The sequence below is a fragment of the Planococcus citri genome, chromosome 5, assembly GCF_950023065.1.
Source record: "Planococcus citri chromosome 5, ihPlaCitr1.1, whole genome shotgun sequence".
Lineage (NCBI taxonomy): Eukaryota > Metazoa > Arthropoda > Insecta > Hemiptera > Pseudococcidae > Planococcus > Planococcus citri.
In genome coordinates, this window is record NC_088681.1 from 55,010,405 (window position 1) to 55,029,732 (window position 19,328).

At 34.5% G+C, this 19,328-nt stretch overlaps 2 protein-coding genes and 1 long non-coding RNA gene across 3 annotated transcripts in view; all 3 read right to left on the bottom strand.

Moving 5' to 3' along the window:
- Vdup1 (arrestin family protein Vdup1) overlaps positions 1-19,328 on the bottom strand; it is a 39,285-nt gene that overhangs the window by 8,683 nt on the left and 11,274 nt on the right. The window lies entirely within an intron of this gene.
- On the bottom strand, positions 4,949-7,030 carry LOC135847036 (proton-coupled amino acid transporter-like protein pathetic). Its single transcript, XM_065366417.1, has one exon. It carries the CDS (start codon positions 6,694-6,696, stop codon positions 5,428-5,430), a length of 1,269 nt encoding a protein of 422 aa, XP_065222489.1. The 5' UTR covers positions 6,697-7,030; the 3' UTR covers positions 4,949-5,427.
- On the bottom strand, positions 8,614-9,554 carry LOC135847037 (uncharacterized). Its single transcript, XR_010559073.1, has 2 exons — positions 9,038-9,554; positions 8,614-8,952 (listed from the first exon to the last, which is right to left on the bottom strand). It is a non-coding gene; the product is annotated as an uncharacterized LOC135847037 (long non-coding RNA).

Consider the following 19,328-nt stretch of genomic DNA (forward strand, 5'->3'; position numbering starts at 1 on the left):
AGCTGTTTAAAGTGAACAACTTCTGAGGTCACGTCGCAAAACTTTAAGGGGTGACTTGAGGAGGATGCTTGAGTCAGGGAGATCAGATTTTGAGTTGTGGGAGAGGTAAATGTCTTGAAAGGTCAAACACGATGTTAAAAAAAATTAAGGAAATGTTTGAGGAAGATCAGGTGATCAAAACCTCACAAAAAGTAGGCCATGTGATTCTTGTTGCCAAGTGGCTGTGAGGAAATGTCCTCTGAGGTGAGTAAAAAAATTTTTCAAAGGAGATTGACCTCATAAGTCGTTATTGTGGTCTTCCTTCAACTCAAAGCATCGTATTTTTACTCAATGCTCCCATTTAGAAACCTGTTTTGTGTCCCTCAGAGGTAAATTTTTCAAAATTTGAGTGGATGTTTTTGAGTCCTCCTCAAAAATGCAATTGGTGCTGATTCTCAGGTAAAAACCAATTGAGAATGAAGTAGAGGTCCCTAGGAATCAAATCTAGGGTGTAGAAATAGTGAGGAGACACTAAGATGTCTTGAGGAGGTGACCATTCCTCCAAGAAGTAATTTGCAACCCTCCTTTTCACGATGTCCTACCAAAAGTTACGTCTGAAAAATACGCACAAAAAAAACGGAACAACCTACGGCATTGAAACTTTGAACATTACTAAAGGAAGGTCCAATCTAGTGGACAACGTGTTCACGAACACTCCAGTGTTGCATCTTCTTCCTCTCAGAATGGCTTCCCAGAACTTAGTTGCCAGACCTTGTATATCCTGCCATGGCTCGCATGAATCTCATTTCCACTGCGGTTACTCTGCTTTTCATATCCTATTTCATCGACCATGTTTTGCTTCTATATAGCAGCATTGGTCTTGCCAGTGTATTGTAGATTCTTATTCGAGTTTCAGCTCTGACTTTTCTTGGAGGGATGGCTCAGTTTATCACCCACTTACTCTCAGGAATTTGTTGATCTCAAGTTGTGTGTCGACCTCTCCTTCATAAGATAGCTCGCACCATAGATATTTAAAGGTTCTGACTTGTTCCACTGGCAGTCCCTTTACAAAAATTTTACTGCGTATTGGCTCTTTTCCCTCAAAAGCCATCACCTTTGTTTTTGACGACGGGATTCTCATTCTGTATTCATCTGCCACTTTCTGAAGGTTGTACATCGCTCTCTGCAAGTCATCTTTGTTGTCAGCAAAGACCACCTCGTTGGCTAAGAGCAAAAAGGTGCCTTGTGAAACTTGTTACTTGACACCTGTGTAAAATGGTCTTTCCACTCAGAGCACCATCTATCAGTCCAAATGTTCAAACCAAAAGTTATGTTACCTCAAGGAACCCTTCCCATCACCAAAGATGCCTTCAGATTTGAATTTGAACTGATAGATGGTGCTCAGTGTGGAAAGGCAGTTCTATACAGGTATCAAGTAACAAGTTGCATGCGGAACCCTTTCGCACTTAGCTGACGACCTGATCATCAGCAAATAGCAGGGTATTGACATGGGCAGGCCCGGACCCACCCACTGAATTACCAAGAAAATCTCGGTTGGCCGTGACGTATTTGAGCCACTGATGTAAAAACTGGGCCGCTTAAAAAATTTCTAATGAATTTTTATGCTCAGTGTCGTGCACTTTAAAAAATGAGAGAAATAAATTTGGCTGATTAATTGAGGAGCCCAAAATCAGGGCTGCTACGAGTAAAATGGGACATCTCGGTGGGCCGCTAAATTTGCCATGTTCTTAGGCCTGGCCCTGGATATGAGTGTCATTGATGTCCAGCCCTTTTGGTTTGGTTTTCAGCCATTCTTTAATCATATCATCAATAGACATTGAACAGGCTACATGACATTGGGCATCCCTGTCTTAGTCCTCTTCCTATCTTCTTTGCTTCCGACATGTTTCCAGATATTACTCTTATTACATTATCCGAGTATATTTCTTCAATTAAGCGTACTATTTGTTTGTTCACTTCAATTTTCCTCAGGATTTTGAACAACTTCTTCCTTCATACTTGATTGTACACCTTTCTCCAGATCAATGAAGCTCATGCTGGTTTCTAGGTTATATACTCTCATCTCTTCTCCATCAGCAGCTTCCTTGCGTATACTCCATCTATGCACAGCAATCTTCCCTTTTGAAATCCATTTTGGCATTCCAATATTATTGGCTCCGTATGGCTCTCAATAAGTATAAATCGAAATAAACTTTGATTGAAATAAAGTAGGGTAAAAGCTGGTTTCAAAATCTGAATGTGTCATTAGAAATCGCAAAAGCTTGAAAGTTGCTCGTCCTCCCTCCATCCTCCCATTTTACCAGAAAGATTTGAAGAGGAATGATGATCTGAATATTTAACTGAAAGAGTAGTGAAAAAAAGGTCAATTTTTATTTTTTGTAAATTTTGTAAAAAAATACAAAGCACTTTCCTCGTTAATTTTTTTGAGGGGGGGTGAGAGGAAGGTGGGTCAAGTTGACGAATTTCTGAAAGTTCTATTTTAAAAAATGGTGAAAAAAGGAGTTCTTTTTTCAAAAGCGTCTTCAAATTGAAACTGCTTTTGAAAAAATTTCAAATCGATTTGGGTTAGTTTTGATTTTGAATAACTTCAAATGGATTATTAAGAGCAGCAAAACTACTAAATTAATTTTCTTTTTCTTTTAAAAAAATTTTTTAAAACCGCTGGAGATTCTGTAAGGTCAAAAATTCGGATGAAATAGAATAGATTCTGCAGTGTAAAATATTACATTGACAGATGATTCACAAAAAGAAAGCTTTTAAAAAAGCGCAGTAAAATAAAACCGAAAAGTGGAAATTTCCTATGCGCATCAACATAATGCTGGCGGTTGCGATTAAAATATCATTTACATCGTCGCATTCGTCGCATTGTCTTTTTTTGACATTACACTGTTTTTAACCATTTTAAAAGCTATTAAATCTATCATAAATTTGATTACAAACAGAAAAGTGGCGACTTTAAACGTCAAATTTGAAAATTTTCCGTTCCTTAGGTGTTAATTTTGGAAGTTTTCACATTCATAATTCCTATATCTCTTGACAGCTGTGAAGTGTTGACTGAAAGTTGAATGGTTTGAGGTATTCTTTATTCGTTTACTTTTAAAATGAATCAGTTCACGAATTTTTTTTAATTCGGAGGTACAAAGTATTTCACAAATTTTTTCAAAATATTGTTTTTTGCATCCCATTTTCCCTCCCTCAGCTCCCCCCTCCCAAAAAATTTACAAATGAGTTTCCCGAAGATATTACAATTTTTTTCAATTTTTCAATCTAATCAGTGTATTTGGAATTGTGTGAAAATTTTTATAAAATTATTATTTCAAAATTCTTTTGAAGGGATTTATTTTTTGAGAATTTTATGATGAGCAAAAGTACCTATTAAAAATTAAAGAATTGAATTTCCAAAAATAATTCTTGGAGAGATGCTTAAAAAATAATACTTACTATTTTTTAAATCTTTTCTTCTTCTATTTTTTTTTTTTTTTTTTTCATTTTTAGAAGGAATTTGGAGAAAGGACTCCTCCTGAGTACGAGACTGCTATCTTTTTTTTTTCAGGATGACTAGAAAAATCAATTCAATGATTCTCAAAGTTGTACGTTTTTGACGCTCATTTTACTCTCTTCTGAGACTCATTTTAAGTCATACCAAGTCCTCTCAAAAATAAAATACCTACAGAGCATTGTTTTTGGCTTGAAAAATTCAAAATGCATTGGAAATTCACTTTTATGCAGCGTTATCATGTTTTTGTAGTTTTTCGTCGTTTCAGGAGTTCTCAGAATAAATTTTCCATGTTCTTCTTCAGAACTTCACGTGGAAATTCGAAAGTTCAAGGCGGTGTTGTGGGGTATTAATTTTTGTCCAAATTGAAAAATAGTTGTGATAAAAAAGTTTGTTTATTTCATGCGCTTTTTACAAAGGTGTTTACTGTTTACCCACATTTTTTTTCAGCGCAATAAATACAAACTTGACAATTGACGAGATGCAATTTTTCTCTGTTGGTTCTCTTCTTATTGAAGGAAAATTTCAAAAACCTGTATTTTTCAAATTGAAAATTTATATTTTTTCTATCGATAAAATATATACTTAAAATCCATTAAAGAAAGGGAACCAAAAATTGTTCTATTATCACTTTCACCTTTCTCGCTCATTTGTATTTTTTTTCTAAACTGAAAAATTGAAAAATCTGAAAATTGAAACACGATCAATTTGATGATTATTTTTATAATTTTTTTAAAAACATTTTTCAATTTATTGGTAATTTTTCTTCTGCATAAGGTTTTATCTGGGTTCAAATTCAAAAAAATCGTTCTTCTTTTTCAATTTTTATTGCTGTTTGGTGGGGGGGGGGGAAAATATTCGATATTTATTCTCAGGCAATCTATTTGAGGATTTGAAAAAAAAAATTTCGGATCTGCAATAATTATACAATTATATTTTTGGAGATGGAATGTTCAAGAACAAGCCCTCCCCCTTATTTGTGCCATCATTTTCATGCTTGTGTGAGTGCATTTCAAATCAAAGTTTTTTTTAACTCTTTCGTTCCTTTTTCAAAATGCCAAGAGGAAGGAAAGACTGGTCTTATAACTTCTTTATGCCAGAGAAGAAGTTTCAGAAATGAGAAAAATAACGAATATTGGTTTTTGTGCCCATCATTGCCACAGGAATAATTAATCCCCATCCAAATCCACGTATTACAAAATTTTCCTCTCTTTGGCAACTAAACCAAGCTCAGGTCATGTTCAACTATTTCGCAAATCGAATTTATCAAGAATCAGATCAGCTCTCGCTTGTAATAAAATATCCACTCGTATTTCTAAATCAATATGCTAAATAGATTTACAGTACGTAGGTACTTTAAATTTCTCGTTTTGTTGTTTCATGAACCGAATGCATTGTGATTCGGAAATCGTACACGTAGATTTTGGAGATTGTAAATAAAAAATTCCAAGGTTAAAAAACTGAATAAAAAACATTTATTTAAATCCTCGCTTAAAATAACCTTTCTAGTTTTCTTAATTTATATGTACATAGTTCTACTATTATCGTAATTCTTAATTATTCCTCCTCGTTCTCCTCTTTGTTCAAAATTTGGCCGAGTTTTCCCGAATTTCACACACACGTTTTCTCGCAGAAATGACAATTTTCCGAACCGAATCGAGGGACGAATCTTTTCCAAATTTCATGCTGCTTTTGGGCTGAAATTTTTTTTTCACAAATACTCGTACATTTTCTAACAGAAATTACAATTTTCTGAACCGAATCAAGGGACGAATCTTTTCCAAATTTCATGCTGCTTTGGGCTGAAATTTTTCTTTCACAAATACTTATTCTCGATCCGAGCATCGTTTTCACTTTTCTCATTCGTTTAAAAAAATATTTCCTTCATTTTATTCAATTTTTTGTTCATTCTGCTCTGTTGGGCCAATGCCTTACGTAAAATTACCTACACATACGATTAAAGACAACACTATCACGGCCAAAGAAAACACCCCGATGATGGTATTTTTCACGCAGATCAACTTGAACTCTCTCGTACACCTTTTTTTGGAATCAGACCAAGCCAGAACAATTTCCAAAACCGCAGGCAGCATAATCGAATCGAAAGGGAAACTAAAACACGTAATTAGGTTGATAAGATTGGTAAACGACGGGACTAAAATCACCCCTAAAGTGATAAATACGCAAATAGAACTCCTAACCAAGTATTCGTATAATTTAGTGTATTTCGAATCACATAGATGATTTTCCAACCCATCGTTCCAAAAAGCCATTATAATGACGAGTAAAGAAGGCGAAATCGAAGCCATGGCGAGTAAAGCGAAAAAACAATTGGTAGCCAATACGAGCGGGGTATGAGAAAAATTTTCAAATAAATTCTCCTCCACATCGTCTCCAATTTCGACGTAGACTAGCACAGTTATGGCACAATTTAGAACAATCATCGCTGCGATGACCAACGTCAAAGGACCAAAAGTCTTGCTCAACGATTCGGGATTCTTCATTGTATTTTTCAAAGGAAATACCAACGGGGTGAATGAAAGCATGATGAACATATAAGACGTGAAAGTCACCAGAGAAGCGAGATTTACCGGTACGATGACTTCAAATGTTGCGTATTCGGGAGTATGCCATACCAGAAGGTATACAATTACACCTGTGACTAGAAAAATTGAAAATGTCACGATGTAAGATACGTAATCGATGTACTTTAAACTAGGTATCCAGCTAATTAGTATCAAAGGTAACAGAAGACAGGCAAGAATATGTACGTTATCGGGAGTATATTGGTAATAGCTCAAAATGAGCTTTAAATTCTCAACGATAAACTGCCACTGTAGAGATAGCCCCAAACACCAGCTAATAATTATTTCGTATTTTAAATACAATTTTATATAGTGTCCTATTCGCGGGCACGAGATTTCTTCGAATACCATTTGAGGCAGCTTGTATAAAGATTGTTGGGGTACGTTCCTTCGGCGAGACATTTCATTAGCGCATTTCAGGTAAGAATGCATCGCATTCGTGTAAAACAATCCGACCACGACTGATGCCACAATACCGACTAAAATTCCAATTTGTTTGAACAGTGCTGGAATGACGAATATGTTTGGACCTTCGACGCTGATGAAAATTTGAAACACGAATTCCTTCCAAGTTGAACGTCGTATTGGTTCTTGATTTTTAATATCTTGAGGCATTTTGATGCTGATCGACGACGAGTCGAGCCATACAATGAATACGAATCAACGCGAACGTACTTGTACATTAAAAGTGCTCGTCGTTCCACGTGCGAACTTGTTGTAATTCCTGAAAGTACTGATACTATTTTTTTTTTTTCGTTTGTTTTTATAAGTATAGGTACCTAAGTGTACCTGCTGCTTGACTTGTTGGAAAAAGTTTTCGTCCACGCGTCAGCTGATTCCACTTTTCAATATACTCTTGAGAATCGCTAATCTTTTTTGGAGGCTTCAAATCGGCTCAAAAGTGATTGCATTTGATTTAGGGGATTGACTTTGGGGAGGAAGAGGAGTTTTAAATACTGGAAACTACCAAAAAATGATGAAAAACTTGAAAAGTTGCCTAATAAAATGATAAAAAAATCAGTCAAAATTGCCATAAATGCACGAAAAGGTGTCTGAAATGCGCAAAGATGTGGTAAAAACACTATTAAAGCATTTAAAAAAATTAAAAATTAACAAAAAATGATGAAAAATTTGACAAAAACACAAAAAAAATGTTGCATGAAAAAGTTTTGAAAATTTGATAAAATGTTGTAAGTACACCCAAAAAAACATTACAGGGTGTCTAACAGTCCTTCCAATCCAGAAGGTCAGGAAAGGTTTGTGTTCCTGCCTATGGGTCCTTCTTTTCAAAAAAGTCAGGAAAAAGTCCTTCTTTTTGCCCGAAGGTTCTTCTTTTTTCCGAATTTTCAAATAATTCTGCCATTTGATCAAAATTGAGCAAAAATGAAAACTCAATTTTTCAGATTTTTTTAAATTAAATATAATAGCAAGAAATTGAATATTTTGTCAATAAAAACCAATTATTTCCATTTTTCTTTATTTATTTACTTATTAATTTTTTTAAATTATAAATTTTTGAAGTTTTTTTTTTTTTTTTTTTTTTAGCAATTTTGTGAAAATTAATTAAGAGTGGCTGTATCAGTGAGTACATTTTCAATTTCGAAAATGTCCTTCCAAAAGTTCTTTGGTTTTAGTTTTCAAATTTTGTTAGATACCCTGTTAAAAATATGTACTGAACATCATTTTAATAAATGAAGCTCCAGTAAAATATTTCAAAAAGCCAAAACACGAGTAATAGAAATGGTGAAATGAGAATAAACTTGGAAATTTTGGATATTCCGGTCTTTTTTAAAAATCTCATGGTTGGTCAAAAAATCATTTATTTATTCGAATAACTCGAAATTCGCAAAATTCGCAGATTTTTGCATTAGGCACCTCTCAGAGTAAATCCATAAAATTTGTCACAGCTATGATCCGAAAAAAAAAAAACCGAAAAATTCAATTCCAATTGCAAATTTGTGACGCGGCCAGCGATACCATACCATATGTCGGAAAACTTTTTTTTGAGATAATCGCGTTTTCATGGAAAAAGTCAGAAAATATCAAAAAAAATTTTTTTGTCGATTCATATACTATGAAGCCTATACTTTGGAATGGGTGTACCCACCGATCTCAAACACGTCGTTTTAGTGGTGAAAACCCGGTTTTATAAAAGTGCTTTTCATAAAAAAATGTCAAAAAAAAAAAAATATTATGATGTAAAACCATTAAAAAATGAAGAAAATCAAAAAAAAAAAAAAAAAAATTTAAAAATGTTACAAAAATAACCCAAACTTTCAAACACGTTTTTCTCAGAATTTTGGTTTTTGAATTTCAAAAAATACGCAACTTTGAAATTTTGAAAATTTGTCAGATTTTAATATTTTGAAAATCTGTTTGCACCATTGAAAAGAGGAAGAAAAACACTACCAGAAACCACAATAAAACGAAAAAAATTTTTGCCGACATATGGTATGGTATCGCTGGCCGCGTCACATTTATTATTTTCAAATATTTAGGTTATTTAGATACTAACATGAGAAAAAAAAAACATTAAATTAGTAAATATGTATTATCCAACTATGTACATATTAACAATTAAACGGACCAGACATATTTTTTTCAGGAGTGCAATACCATTCATCGTAGTCTTTTGCAAGCTTCCAATGAAAATAACCATATTTTGACTGCCCTCTGCCAAAAGCGAACTGATCACAATTCAAGATGCAAATCCAAACTGCTTCATAAAATTTATCGAAAGTTTCTTTTCCTAAATCCACATAGCAATGCTGCATCGAAGCTGCGATACTGCTACTTTCAAATTCTAGTTTTGAAGCTAATTGATAACATATCGACTTAGCCTGTTCCTTTGTTAATTTCGCAATCGTACCACTGAAATATTTTTATTGGTGTTTGAAAAATTTTGTGAGCCAGATATAAACGCTCAGCAGATTATATTTCGTGTCGTTTCTCTTACCCTTCGAATATATCATATTCTTTCCGAGTTAAGCTGTGAACTTGGTACTTTGATAATAATTCGATAATGAAAATGAAAATGCACATCGAACGAGTAAATTTTGAGGACATTTATCCTTTTATTGTGAAAGCACGATGGACCCGAATGTTACAATGTTACCGCGAGAATGAGTAATTTCGTAAAAATCATTTTTTACTCGTATTTCTTATAGCGTCCAAAATGTGATTTGTTTAATGTCATTTTTACTGTATTTCATATAGGATTGTTTATCATTGACAAATTTTACTTGCCTGCGCCATTGAGCAAAATTTACTTAGCTGCCGCGATGTCGTGTTTTGAACATTTAATTGAGGTTTTAATCGCCAAACAGAGCAGTAAATTTTTCTATAAATGTGAAATAACGAATGTTCATCTGTTCGAGGTTTTTTATTGTGTGTGTGTAGTACACCATTGATTTTGGTCTGAAATGTGGCACGAATGCTCTCTGCTCTCACAAGAGAATCAATACCAACCCTCAGCTGTGATCGAGCTGAAATTTGGCTCATTGAAAAAGCATTTCAATTTTCAACCACTCCTCAAAACCAAATTTTAAGCAGAGTTAATTTTCAAATTGTTGAAAATTGTAGAAAAGATTTTTGGGCATACATAAAATTATTAATCAATTGTCAAAATGAAAATCTAAAAATCAATGGTGTACTAAAGTGCCCTCCGGCCTCATCAACCCCCTCCCCCTCAAAAAAATTGAATAAGATTGTTTTTGAGCTGATCTGGAGCCTCCTTCAAAATGTCATTGGATTTTTGAAGGGGGGTGATTCTGCTTCTGAAACCCATTCGGCTCCAAAAGCAAAGTCCAGCTCTATTATGGGGGTGCTTGGTACCCAAATTTTTAAAAAGTTACATTTGTGTATCAAACCCAGTCAAGACAGAAACTTGTTCGTTCCACCTGCGGAATGGTGAGGCTAAGAGACAGCTCAACATACAATAGGGAAAAATTGCACTAAATCATACTGATCACCCCAAATATCTAGGAGTGGCCCTGGACAGACCACTCACCTACCGGCAACACTATGAAAAGACCAAAATGAAAGTGGCAGCAAGAACAAACCTGATCTGAAAGCTGGTAGGCAGCAGATGGGGAGCTAAACCACAGGTCCTGCATACATCAATGCTAGCACTGTGTTATTCAGTTGCAGAATATGCATGCCCAGTATGGGGACAATCAGCGCATGCTAAAAAAAGACAAGTAGATATACCCCTAAACAAAGCCTGTTGATTGGTGACAGGGTGCCTCAGACCAACTCCACTCACAGCTCTGCACTGTCTCATAGGGATTGCACCACCACCAGGGTTGGTTCTCTACGCGTAGACTATCTTTGTCTACGCCGAGCTAACAGATAATGCACGCCATCTGTTAGCAGAATCAAAAAGCTGAAACTGGTTCGAGCGTCTATAGAGGTCAACACTGAGGAGCTCAGGGTCTCTAAACTACCCGGCTATCTCCAAGGTGCTTGTGTAGATGTCACTAGAAAGCAACGGGAAACTACTAGTGGAAGCTAGAAACAACGTCGATTCCCTAGAATAATCGCAGTGGCAATAGGCATACGCCTCACCCTGTTAGGGTACCACAAAAATGCAATTTCCAATGTCCTGCAAAGGATAAGGAACCACGACGACGATGACATAGTCAACGTTTGTAGCGTAATCTATGTAAACTTCATGTAAAGTAGACTTCCTGTAGACTACATGTAATGTATGTCAACTTCACAGTTGTGTATTCCCAAATGATCTCCCCCCATGCTGAAAATTGTAGTTTTTTTGCAAAAAAATCACCCTCACTTTTTAACTGAAAAATTGAAGAAAAAAAATCTTGTAGGTAGGTACTTATTTTCGACAAAGATTGTGAAAAAGTATAATTTTCTTATTAATAATTTGACATTTGACCAGGGATGGAAACCGAAATGAAAAAAATATTGGTTACGGTTTTGAGGTTTCGGTTTTGAGCATAAAAATATTGGTTAATTTTTAGAGGTTATTTTTTCTCTAAATAATTAAATAAGGTTACGGTTAAGGGTTGGTTATGACCAAAAAAAATAAAGGTTACGGTTAAAAATAAGGGTTACGGTTTTTTTCTTTTTATTTGCCAAAAAATCAAACTTATTTATACCTCAATTTCAAAAAATGCACCAGCGGCTGCAACTGCAGCTCAGGTCCAAGTCCCGAAATGGAAAATGGTGTTTTTATAAATCTCAAATCAAAAAAAAATTGGAAATCGTCAATTTTTGCAACAAATTTCTCGAAACTTCGTCAAGTTTATCCCCCCCCCTCCACCCGACAACCGATCAAATGTCACCATTTTTTGAGCTGAGGTGGAGCTTCCAGCAAAAGTTCAAAGCTACGAAATGGGAAATAATGTTTCTACAGAAATCTTAAATTCCAAAAAAAAAAAGAAAATTGTCAATTTTTGCAACGAATTACTCAAAACTTCATCAAGCTTACCCCCCCCCCCCCCACCCACCCAATCGAATGTCACCATTTTTTGAGCTGCGGTGGAGCTTCCAGCAAAAGTTCAAAGGGAGGGAATGGAACATGACGTTTTTACAAAATGAACTCAAATTCAAAAAAAAAATTGTAAATTTTTGCAACGAATTACTCGAAAATTCAAACATAAAAGCAATCAAATGAAAAATAATGTTTTAACAAATCTCAAATTTAAAAAAAAAATTGAAAATCATCAATTTTGGCTTTGGCAAAGAATTACTTACTCAAAACTTTGTCTACTTTTGTTTTTAAAAAATTGAAAAAAATTTAAAAAATTTTAATTAAAATTTAAAAAGTCATGTGCATTTCAAAAGAAAAAAGATGAAAATTTTTCCATAAAAAAATAACCGTAACCGAAATAAAATGAGTCGGTTACGGTTATGGTTAAAAAAATTAATACCAATAATTTTGGTTAAGGTTATGGTTTAAAAAAATGTCATCTTTAATTTTGGTTATGGTAATGGTTACGGTTACAGATTTTTCATAATTTTAGCGGTTAAAATTCATTTTGGTTAAAAATTTCGGTTACGGTTTCCATCCCTGAATTTGACGATATCTACTTCTGCTGAAATTGTCAGTTTTGCTTTTTTCAAGTTTTTTCCTTTCCAAAAGTTGTCAAAAATAAAGTACTTGCTTTTTTTTTCGAAAATTGATGAAAATTCTTGCTTTTTCTGCCAAATTGCCAAAAACATTGAAAAGCCTCACTTTTTTCTAAAAATTGTTCAAAGTTTCATTTTTTTGTCCAAGAATTGCAAAAATCTCATGTTTTTGGAAAACTTGGGATAATGCTACATTTTGCTGAAATTGTCAACTTTTGCTTTGTGAGAGATTCAAATTCTCGCTTATCAGCTTGACAATATTGCTAAAGATTTTCACTTTTTTTCTAGAATTACCTATCCAAAAGTTGTTTTTCTGCCAAAAATTGCCAAAACTGAAAAGTATTGCTTTTTTGCCAAGTAGGTACCTATGTTTTTTATGAGTGTGGCGTCAACTGACAGACGACTGTCAAGTGCCAAGTCGTAGGCGCAGCTGCCTAGCGCATCTGTGCGCGCAGTTAACTGTGACGTAGTGGGAGGCATTGTACCTCTAGCCACAGACGTAGTTTATCTATAAGGAGGTTAGTGACAAAGTTGGACAAACGCCACTTCCAAAAAAATTGAGTTAGGTATTGATTCTTATACGATTTTTAACGCTCTTTTCATTGCCGAGGTCCGTTAATTACAAAATAGTTCATAAAAGGGTACAAAACTCGGTCAAAGATTTGCCTCAAAAACTTTGAACGAGTTTTTTACCCTGTTATGAACTATTTTGTGAGAAATGGACCTCGGCAATGAAAAGAGCGTTAAAAATTCTATAAGAGTCAATACCCAACTTCATCCATACTTTACAGTAAGGTAGAAAATTCAGCGCTGCGTATTTTTGTACTTGACAAAAAACCTCAATTTTCTCAAAACTAACTTCATGGCGTTTGTCTAACTTTGTCACCAACCTCCTCATAATTTATTCATTACATTTTTATATCTCACGCGCGATTATCATGTATGTTTTATGTTCCTCAAATAAACGTTTGACACACGTCGTAGCTTGATTTCGAGTTGTGGCCCAGACCTCACAATGCGGATTATCAAAAATCTAGTTTTTAAACGTTTTTTGAATCTCATTTTTGAACACTTGGGATTTTAACCACAAATTTTTAAAATCTTCCGCCAAAATCCATGTAAGAAAAGGCATTATTCTAAAACAGAAAACAGTTTTACTTTGTAGTTTACATAGTTTACATAGTCTACAATGTCTACATGTAAGTATGTAAAGTAGACCATATAGTCTACTTGCCAACCCTGACCACCACCCTATTGACAAAAGGTTACCACTTAAAACCACTTAAAAATGGGACCACATATTTTTTGCACTTTTTCCAGCATATTCACATAAACTCAGTGTGGATTCAATTGTTAAACTCTAGTAGAGTTGAACAATTAAATCGACATTGCATTTATGCGAATACGCTGAAAAAGGCAGTACCCGGTTGCTTTTTGTCAATAGGGCAGAGGTATATAGGGTGGTGACTGCCAAAGCAGAAAAAACTAAAGCAACACACAACCCCCTACACCCCATATTACTAGAGAGCAGACTAAAATTCAGACACAGTTTTCTTAAAAACAGTAAATGAATTAGGCGCTCTTGCTGAAGTTGAGCGGTGTCAAATCTGTAACACAGCGTCAAGAAGCAATGCTATGAGCGAATCGTTGCCACAGGGCAGCCAACAGAAATACAACCTCTGGGAAACGCTGAATAGATTGAGAAGTGGAACAACATGCTCAAAATCCAACTTTGGTATACAGATGCCACTTGAGATGAATCTGTTCTGGTTTTGGGATTTTCATGTCAACCAATTTTAAGCCCCAATTGACCAATGAACCCTGCAAGGGTTCTAAAAATGGGGCATTTTGGCATGGGGAATCTGAAGATGTTATTAGTTTAACATTTTAAATTTAAATGCATATTTTGCTCAATTCGGCGAGTAATTTTTATTATAATCTGAATGAATAATGATAAATGATGTACAATGGCAATAATTTATCACAATGAAATTGCAGAAAAAGGGCAAAAATTGAAATCTCAAAACCGAAACGATTTTGTATTTGTTTCAGTTCCGGGATTGTTTTGGGATCAAAATTATATTGGTTTCGAGATTTTGTCTGTTTTGGGATCAAGAAAAATAACAATTTCGGTTTTGGGATCGTTTCCGACTCACAACTCTATCCATAGCTTTTCTTCCCCTCCCGACATAAAATTTGGATAAAAACTTTGAAATATAGGTACATACAATATTATGAGTGTTGAAATATTAGTTTCCCATTTAGAAAATTTTTCAGTATGTTGTAGACATCTATTAAAGTAATGGAACTAAATACCAGGTATGGAAATACGCCATCTTTGGTTATAGAAAAAAAATTTTAAGGACTCAACTTATTAATAATACCGCCAATTTACGTTATTTTTTTACTTCATATTCATTTTAATACACAAAATAAACATTTTCCCACCATTTTTTTGATTCCATTTCATTATAAGACTGAAATGAAAAAAATCACATCACCATCAAAACTACAAAATCTATAACCGAAAATGGCGTATTTCCATACCCTGGTACATATCTAGTTCCTTATATTAGAGGTATCCCCACAAAATTTTTCAACCCCTTCCCCGTGACGTTTTTCAAGTTATTTTGTGATTTTCAACAATCGAGGGGTAAATAAATTCGTTGGAAAGAATATTCTCTCACAAGACAACAGCTGAAATTTGGTTCCCTAAAAAAACGTGTTACTCTCTCTTCACAATCAGAACCAAATTTTGAGCTGCCAGAGTTGATTTTTAGATTTTCGCTAAATTTTTGAAAATGGCATAAACGATTCTTGCGCATATTTCTACTAGAGAATAAGTATAATCTTGAGATGGAAGTCTAAAATTACCCCCCCCCCTCTCTACACATTGATTATAATAATTTTCAAGCTGAATTGGAACTTCCAGAAATGAGTTGACTTCTCTCCGCCAATTTCAGGAAGCTTCGGATTGATTCAAAAGCAGTTATATTCTACGGCCGGGGGGGGCCACTGACTTTATAGAGAGATAGAAGAGGTTTTGAGTAATTTCCTCACAAAAAGTAGTGATTTAGAAATTTTTTTAAGACATGAAAATTGCCTTAGATTTGCAGAAAAATGAAAACAAACTGAAGTATCGAAAACACTGATATTATCTGAATCAAAACAAGTATATCGTAGATTTCTGAGAGAACTTATTCTGGTTTGAAATCAGTTTGACTCTAAAACCAAAATTGAGCTCTTTATTACAGGTATGCTGTTGGGACTCAAATTTTGAAAAATGCAACAGGCATTGTAATATGAAATTTGTAGATTTTTTAAGGCGCTGATTGTGATTTTAGTTTAGAACCCCCCCCCCCCTCCTCCTCCTCAGAGCTTTCTTAATGCAAATCAATTTGGATTTAGATCAAAACTTAGTACCTCAGATGCAATTTATGAACTTGTCAACACAATTTCTGATATGTTACAAAATAATGAAAAACCTATTGGTATATTTTGTGACCTCTCCAAAGCTTTCGACAGAATAAAACATAATATCCTTGTGGCTAAATTAGAACACTATGGTATTCGGGGTGTTGCCAAAAAACTCATCAAATCCTACCTAACCAATAGAACACAAAGAGTGAAACTAGTGTCTAAAGAAGGGATTGTTATATCTGACCTAGAAAACATTACCATGGGAGTACCACAAGGTTCAAACCTAGGGCCATACTTTTTTATTATGTATGTAAATGATTTTCCCCACTGTACCAAAAACAAAACTATACAATTTGCAGATGACAACACAGCAATTACAAAAGGACTCAACTGGACCCTAGCAGTTGAGGAAGCTGAAAAAACCATTCTAGAAATGCAAACTTGGTTCATAGTAAATGGAATGGAACTAAATCTAAATAAAACAACAATTATGCCATTTTGTACATCTACTACCCAACCCTCATCTTTGATCTCTTCTCTTGACCTCATCCAAACCTGTGAAAATACCACATTCCTTGGCACTATAGTTTCTAACAACCTAAGATGGACAGCACAAACTGATAAACTAGCTAATCGCCTCTCTACAATAGCTTATATCATGACCCAACTACACCATATCACATCAACTCAAACTAAAAAAATTGCTTATTTTGGGCTATTTCAATCCATTGTAACCTACAATTTGGCGTTTTGGGGAGGTACCCCCACCCTGTTAAACAGAATATTCCTAATACAAAAACGAATTCTACGGAAAATTTATGGCTTAACTTGTACTGAATCATGTAAAGATCTATTCGTTTCAGAGAAAATCCTAACCCTTCCCTCGTTATACATTCTTGAAATCGGAGTTATGGTGAAGAAAAAAACAATAAAAACATCCACAACAAGCCATCAGTACCCCACACGAAATAGAAACCAGCTTGCAATAAACTACTTTAAAACAACAACTTTGCAATCCAATATCGATACGATGGCAGTAAAAATCTACAACTCTTTATCCTCTGATCTAAAAAACATAAATTCTACAAAAACATTTAAAAAATATCTGAAAGCATGGCTAGAGACAAAAGCTTTCTACACAGTGCAGGAACTTTTAGACCCTCAAACACTGTAACCAATTATACGTCTACACCTACTATTACCTACCTGTATATTTATCTATATTTATGTATAACTTGTACAAGCCAAAAGGCATAAATGTACTAAATAAAGAATTGAATTGATATGGAGATCCAAAATTCTGAAAATACCATATGGTCATCGAAATATGTATTGATTTTCAAGGACGTTGATTATTATTCTGCAATCAGTAATGATACAAAAAAAATCTGATCGTTCTTTAGGAAATTTTTGGCACAAGCCTTCTTCTGCGAAGCTAGATTTTGATTTTTAGCGCATTTAAAAACCTTTAATCGGATACCCGTATTGCATTTTCTGAAATTTTGGGCCCTAAACTTTCTGCTGGGAGGCTCAATTTTCAGTTTTAAGCCGAATGAATTTTAAAATCAGAATCAGTGCCGTCGAAAAATTGTATTGGTACTTAAATACTTACCCATATGGTTGGATTTTTTCAAAATTTTGAACCATATACATTATAATGCACCTAAGCACACCAAGGTGCTCAATTTCAGTTTTAAGGGTTGAATAGATTTCTTTGATAGCCCTTACATGTAGGTACAATACCTAATCAAAATGGAGTTTTCCGCGCGTGAAGCCTTCTTATTTCGATTAACAATCCGAATAAGTGCATACGAAAGTACAATGCTCTTAAGTTTATGTATTTTCAGATACCTACTTTACCTATTCACATCATTGAAAAAAGTTATCGAACTATTATTAACAATCAGGCGCAGCTATATTTTTATCGGGAATGCACTTCCATTTCTCGTCTACTTTTTCAAGGTTCCAATGAAAATGACCATGTGGCGACTGCCCTCTGCCAAAAGCGAACTGGTTCACGTCATAAGCACATAGACATATTACTTCGACGAATTTATCCGAAGGTTGATCCCCTAAATCCACATCGCACTGCTGGAGCGATCCCGAGACACCAAACTTTATAAATCCTACCTTTGGGGCTATTTCAGCGCATAATCCAGAAAGCTCTCCGCCTGATAATTTTGCGATAGAACGACTGAAACATTTTATAATACGGTGTTTGAAAAATTTTGCCAACCTGGCTGTAGCTGTAACCATTGGCCGAGACTCACCCTTGAAATTGGTCGTATTCTGCTCGAGTTAAGCTGGAGACTTGATACTTGGATAATTCCATTGTAAAAATAAAACCACATATCAAACGAGCCAGTACAGTTGAGGACATTTTATTCTTTTGATGTTGAAACACTATAAAACTGAATGCTACAATAGTACTGCGAGAATGAATCATTTTGCATGATTTCTCTCAATATTTCATACTATTGTTTATCACCGTAATTTCATTTTTTTCCGCAGCTTTATGCCATATTTTCCATTAAGCTATAGAGCAATACGCAGATAGTTTCTCCGAAAAAAAATAATTTATGTCAATAGGATTGCACCCTGTTCTGCGTGATCGTAGCAATTTTCATCGCGTAATGTAATGAAAAAAATTTGCTTAGCTGTTGCAATGCCATAAATTATAAACAATTAATTTGTTTTTCAATCACCCAACAGTGCTGTGGATTTTTCTAAAAATTGTGAAATAACGGGTGTTCATCTGTTCGAAATTTCGTAACATGTTGAAAACTTTACGATTTTGTAGCTGATTCCACTTTTCTGTTCTCTTGAGAATCGCTAACCTTTCTTAGAAGCTCCAAATCGGTTCAAAAGTGATTGAATTTGATTAAGGGGGACGGGAGTCGACTTTGGAGAAAGTAGAGGAGGTTTTGAACTGAACTTACATATGTACAAGTACATATAGCTCATAAATTTATTATAATTATATTTTCATATTTTCATCTACCCACTCGCATAATGATAAAAACAAAAAACATTAGTTTCGAACTTTTATTACCAAAAAGGGCCAGCTATATCTCTATCAGGTTTCTGAAGCTATGACGTAGCATATGAGGTTACGCTCATCCGTAGTGAAAGCTGTAATATCAGTACTGAAAAATTTTGTAACATGATTAAAATCAAAAAATTTTGTTACCCAGATTATCTGAAGATTTTTTTTCTTACCCTTGGAAAGCGTCGTATTCTTCAAGAGTTAACCCATGAACTAGGTGTATTAAGAATCTATATATCTTCTATATATATATTAAAAGAATCGTGTAGAAAAACGTTGAAATAGTTCGCCAGCCTCTTCTACTGAACCGATTTCAACGAATTTTTTTTTAAAGCGTTCCTTTTGGCGTGTAGATATGTCATCAAGAAAAAAAAATCGAAAATTTTTAAATTAAGGGCCGAAAAAATTGAAAAAACACGTTTTCTATTGTGTTTAAACAATAGAATTTCGAATAGAAACCTTGATAGAGTTCGCCAGCCTTTTCTATCGAACCGATTTCGACAATATTTTTTTTAAAACGTTCCTTCTGACGTGTAGATATGTCATCAAGAAAAAAAAAACGGAAATTTTCAAATTAAGGGTATTCTTTACCACGAGTGATCAGTTGTTTCAACTCGAGAAAAATGCTCAACTTATGCACCTGATTACTCCGTGAATTTTTAACCGATTTCAATGCAGTTTGTTTTAA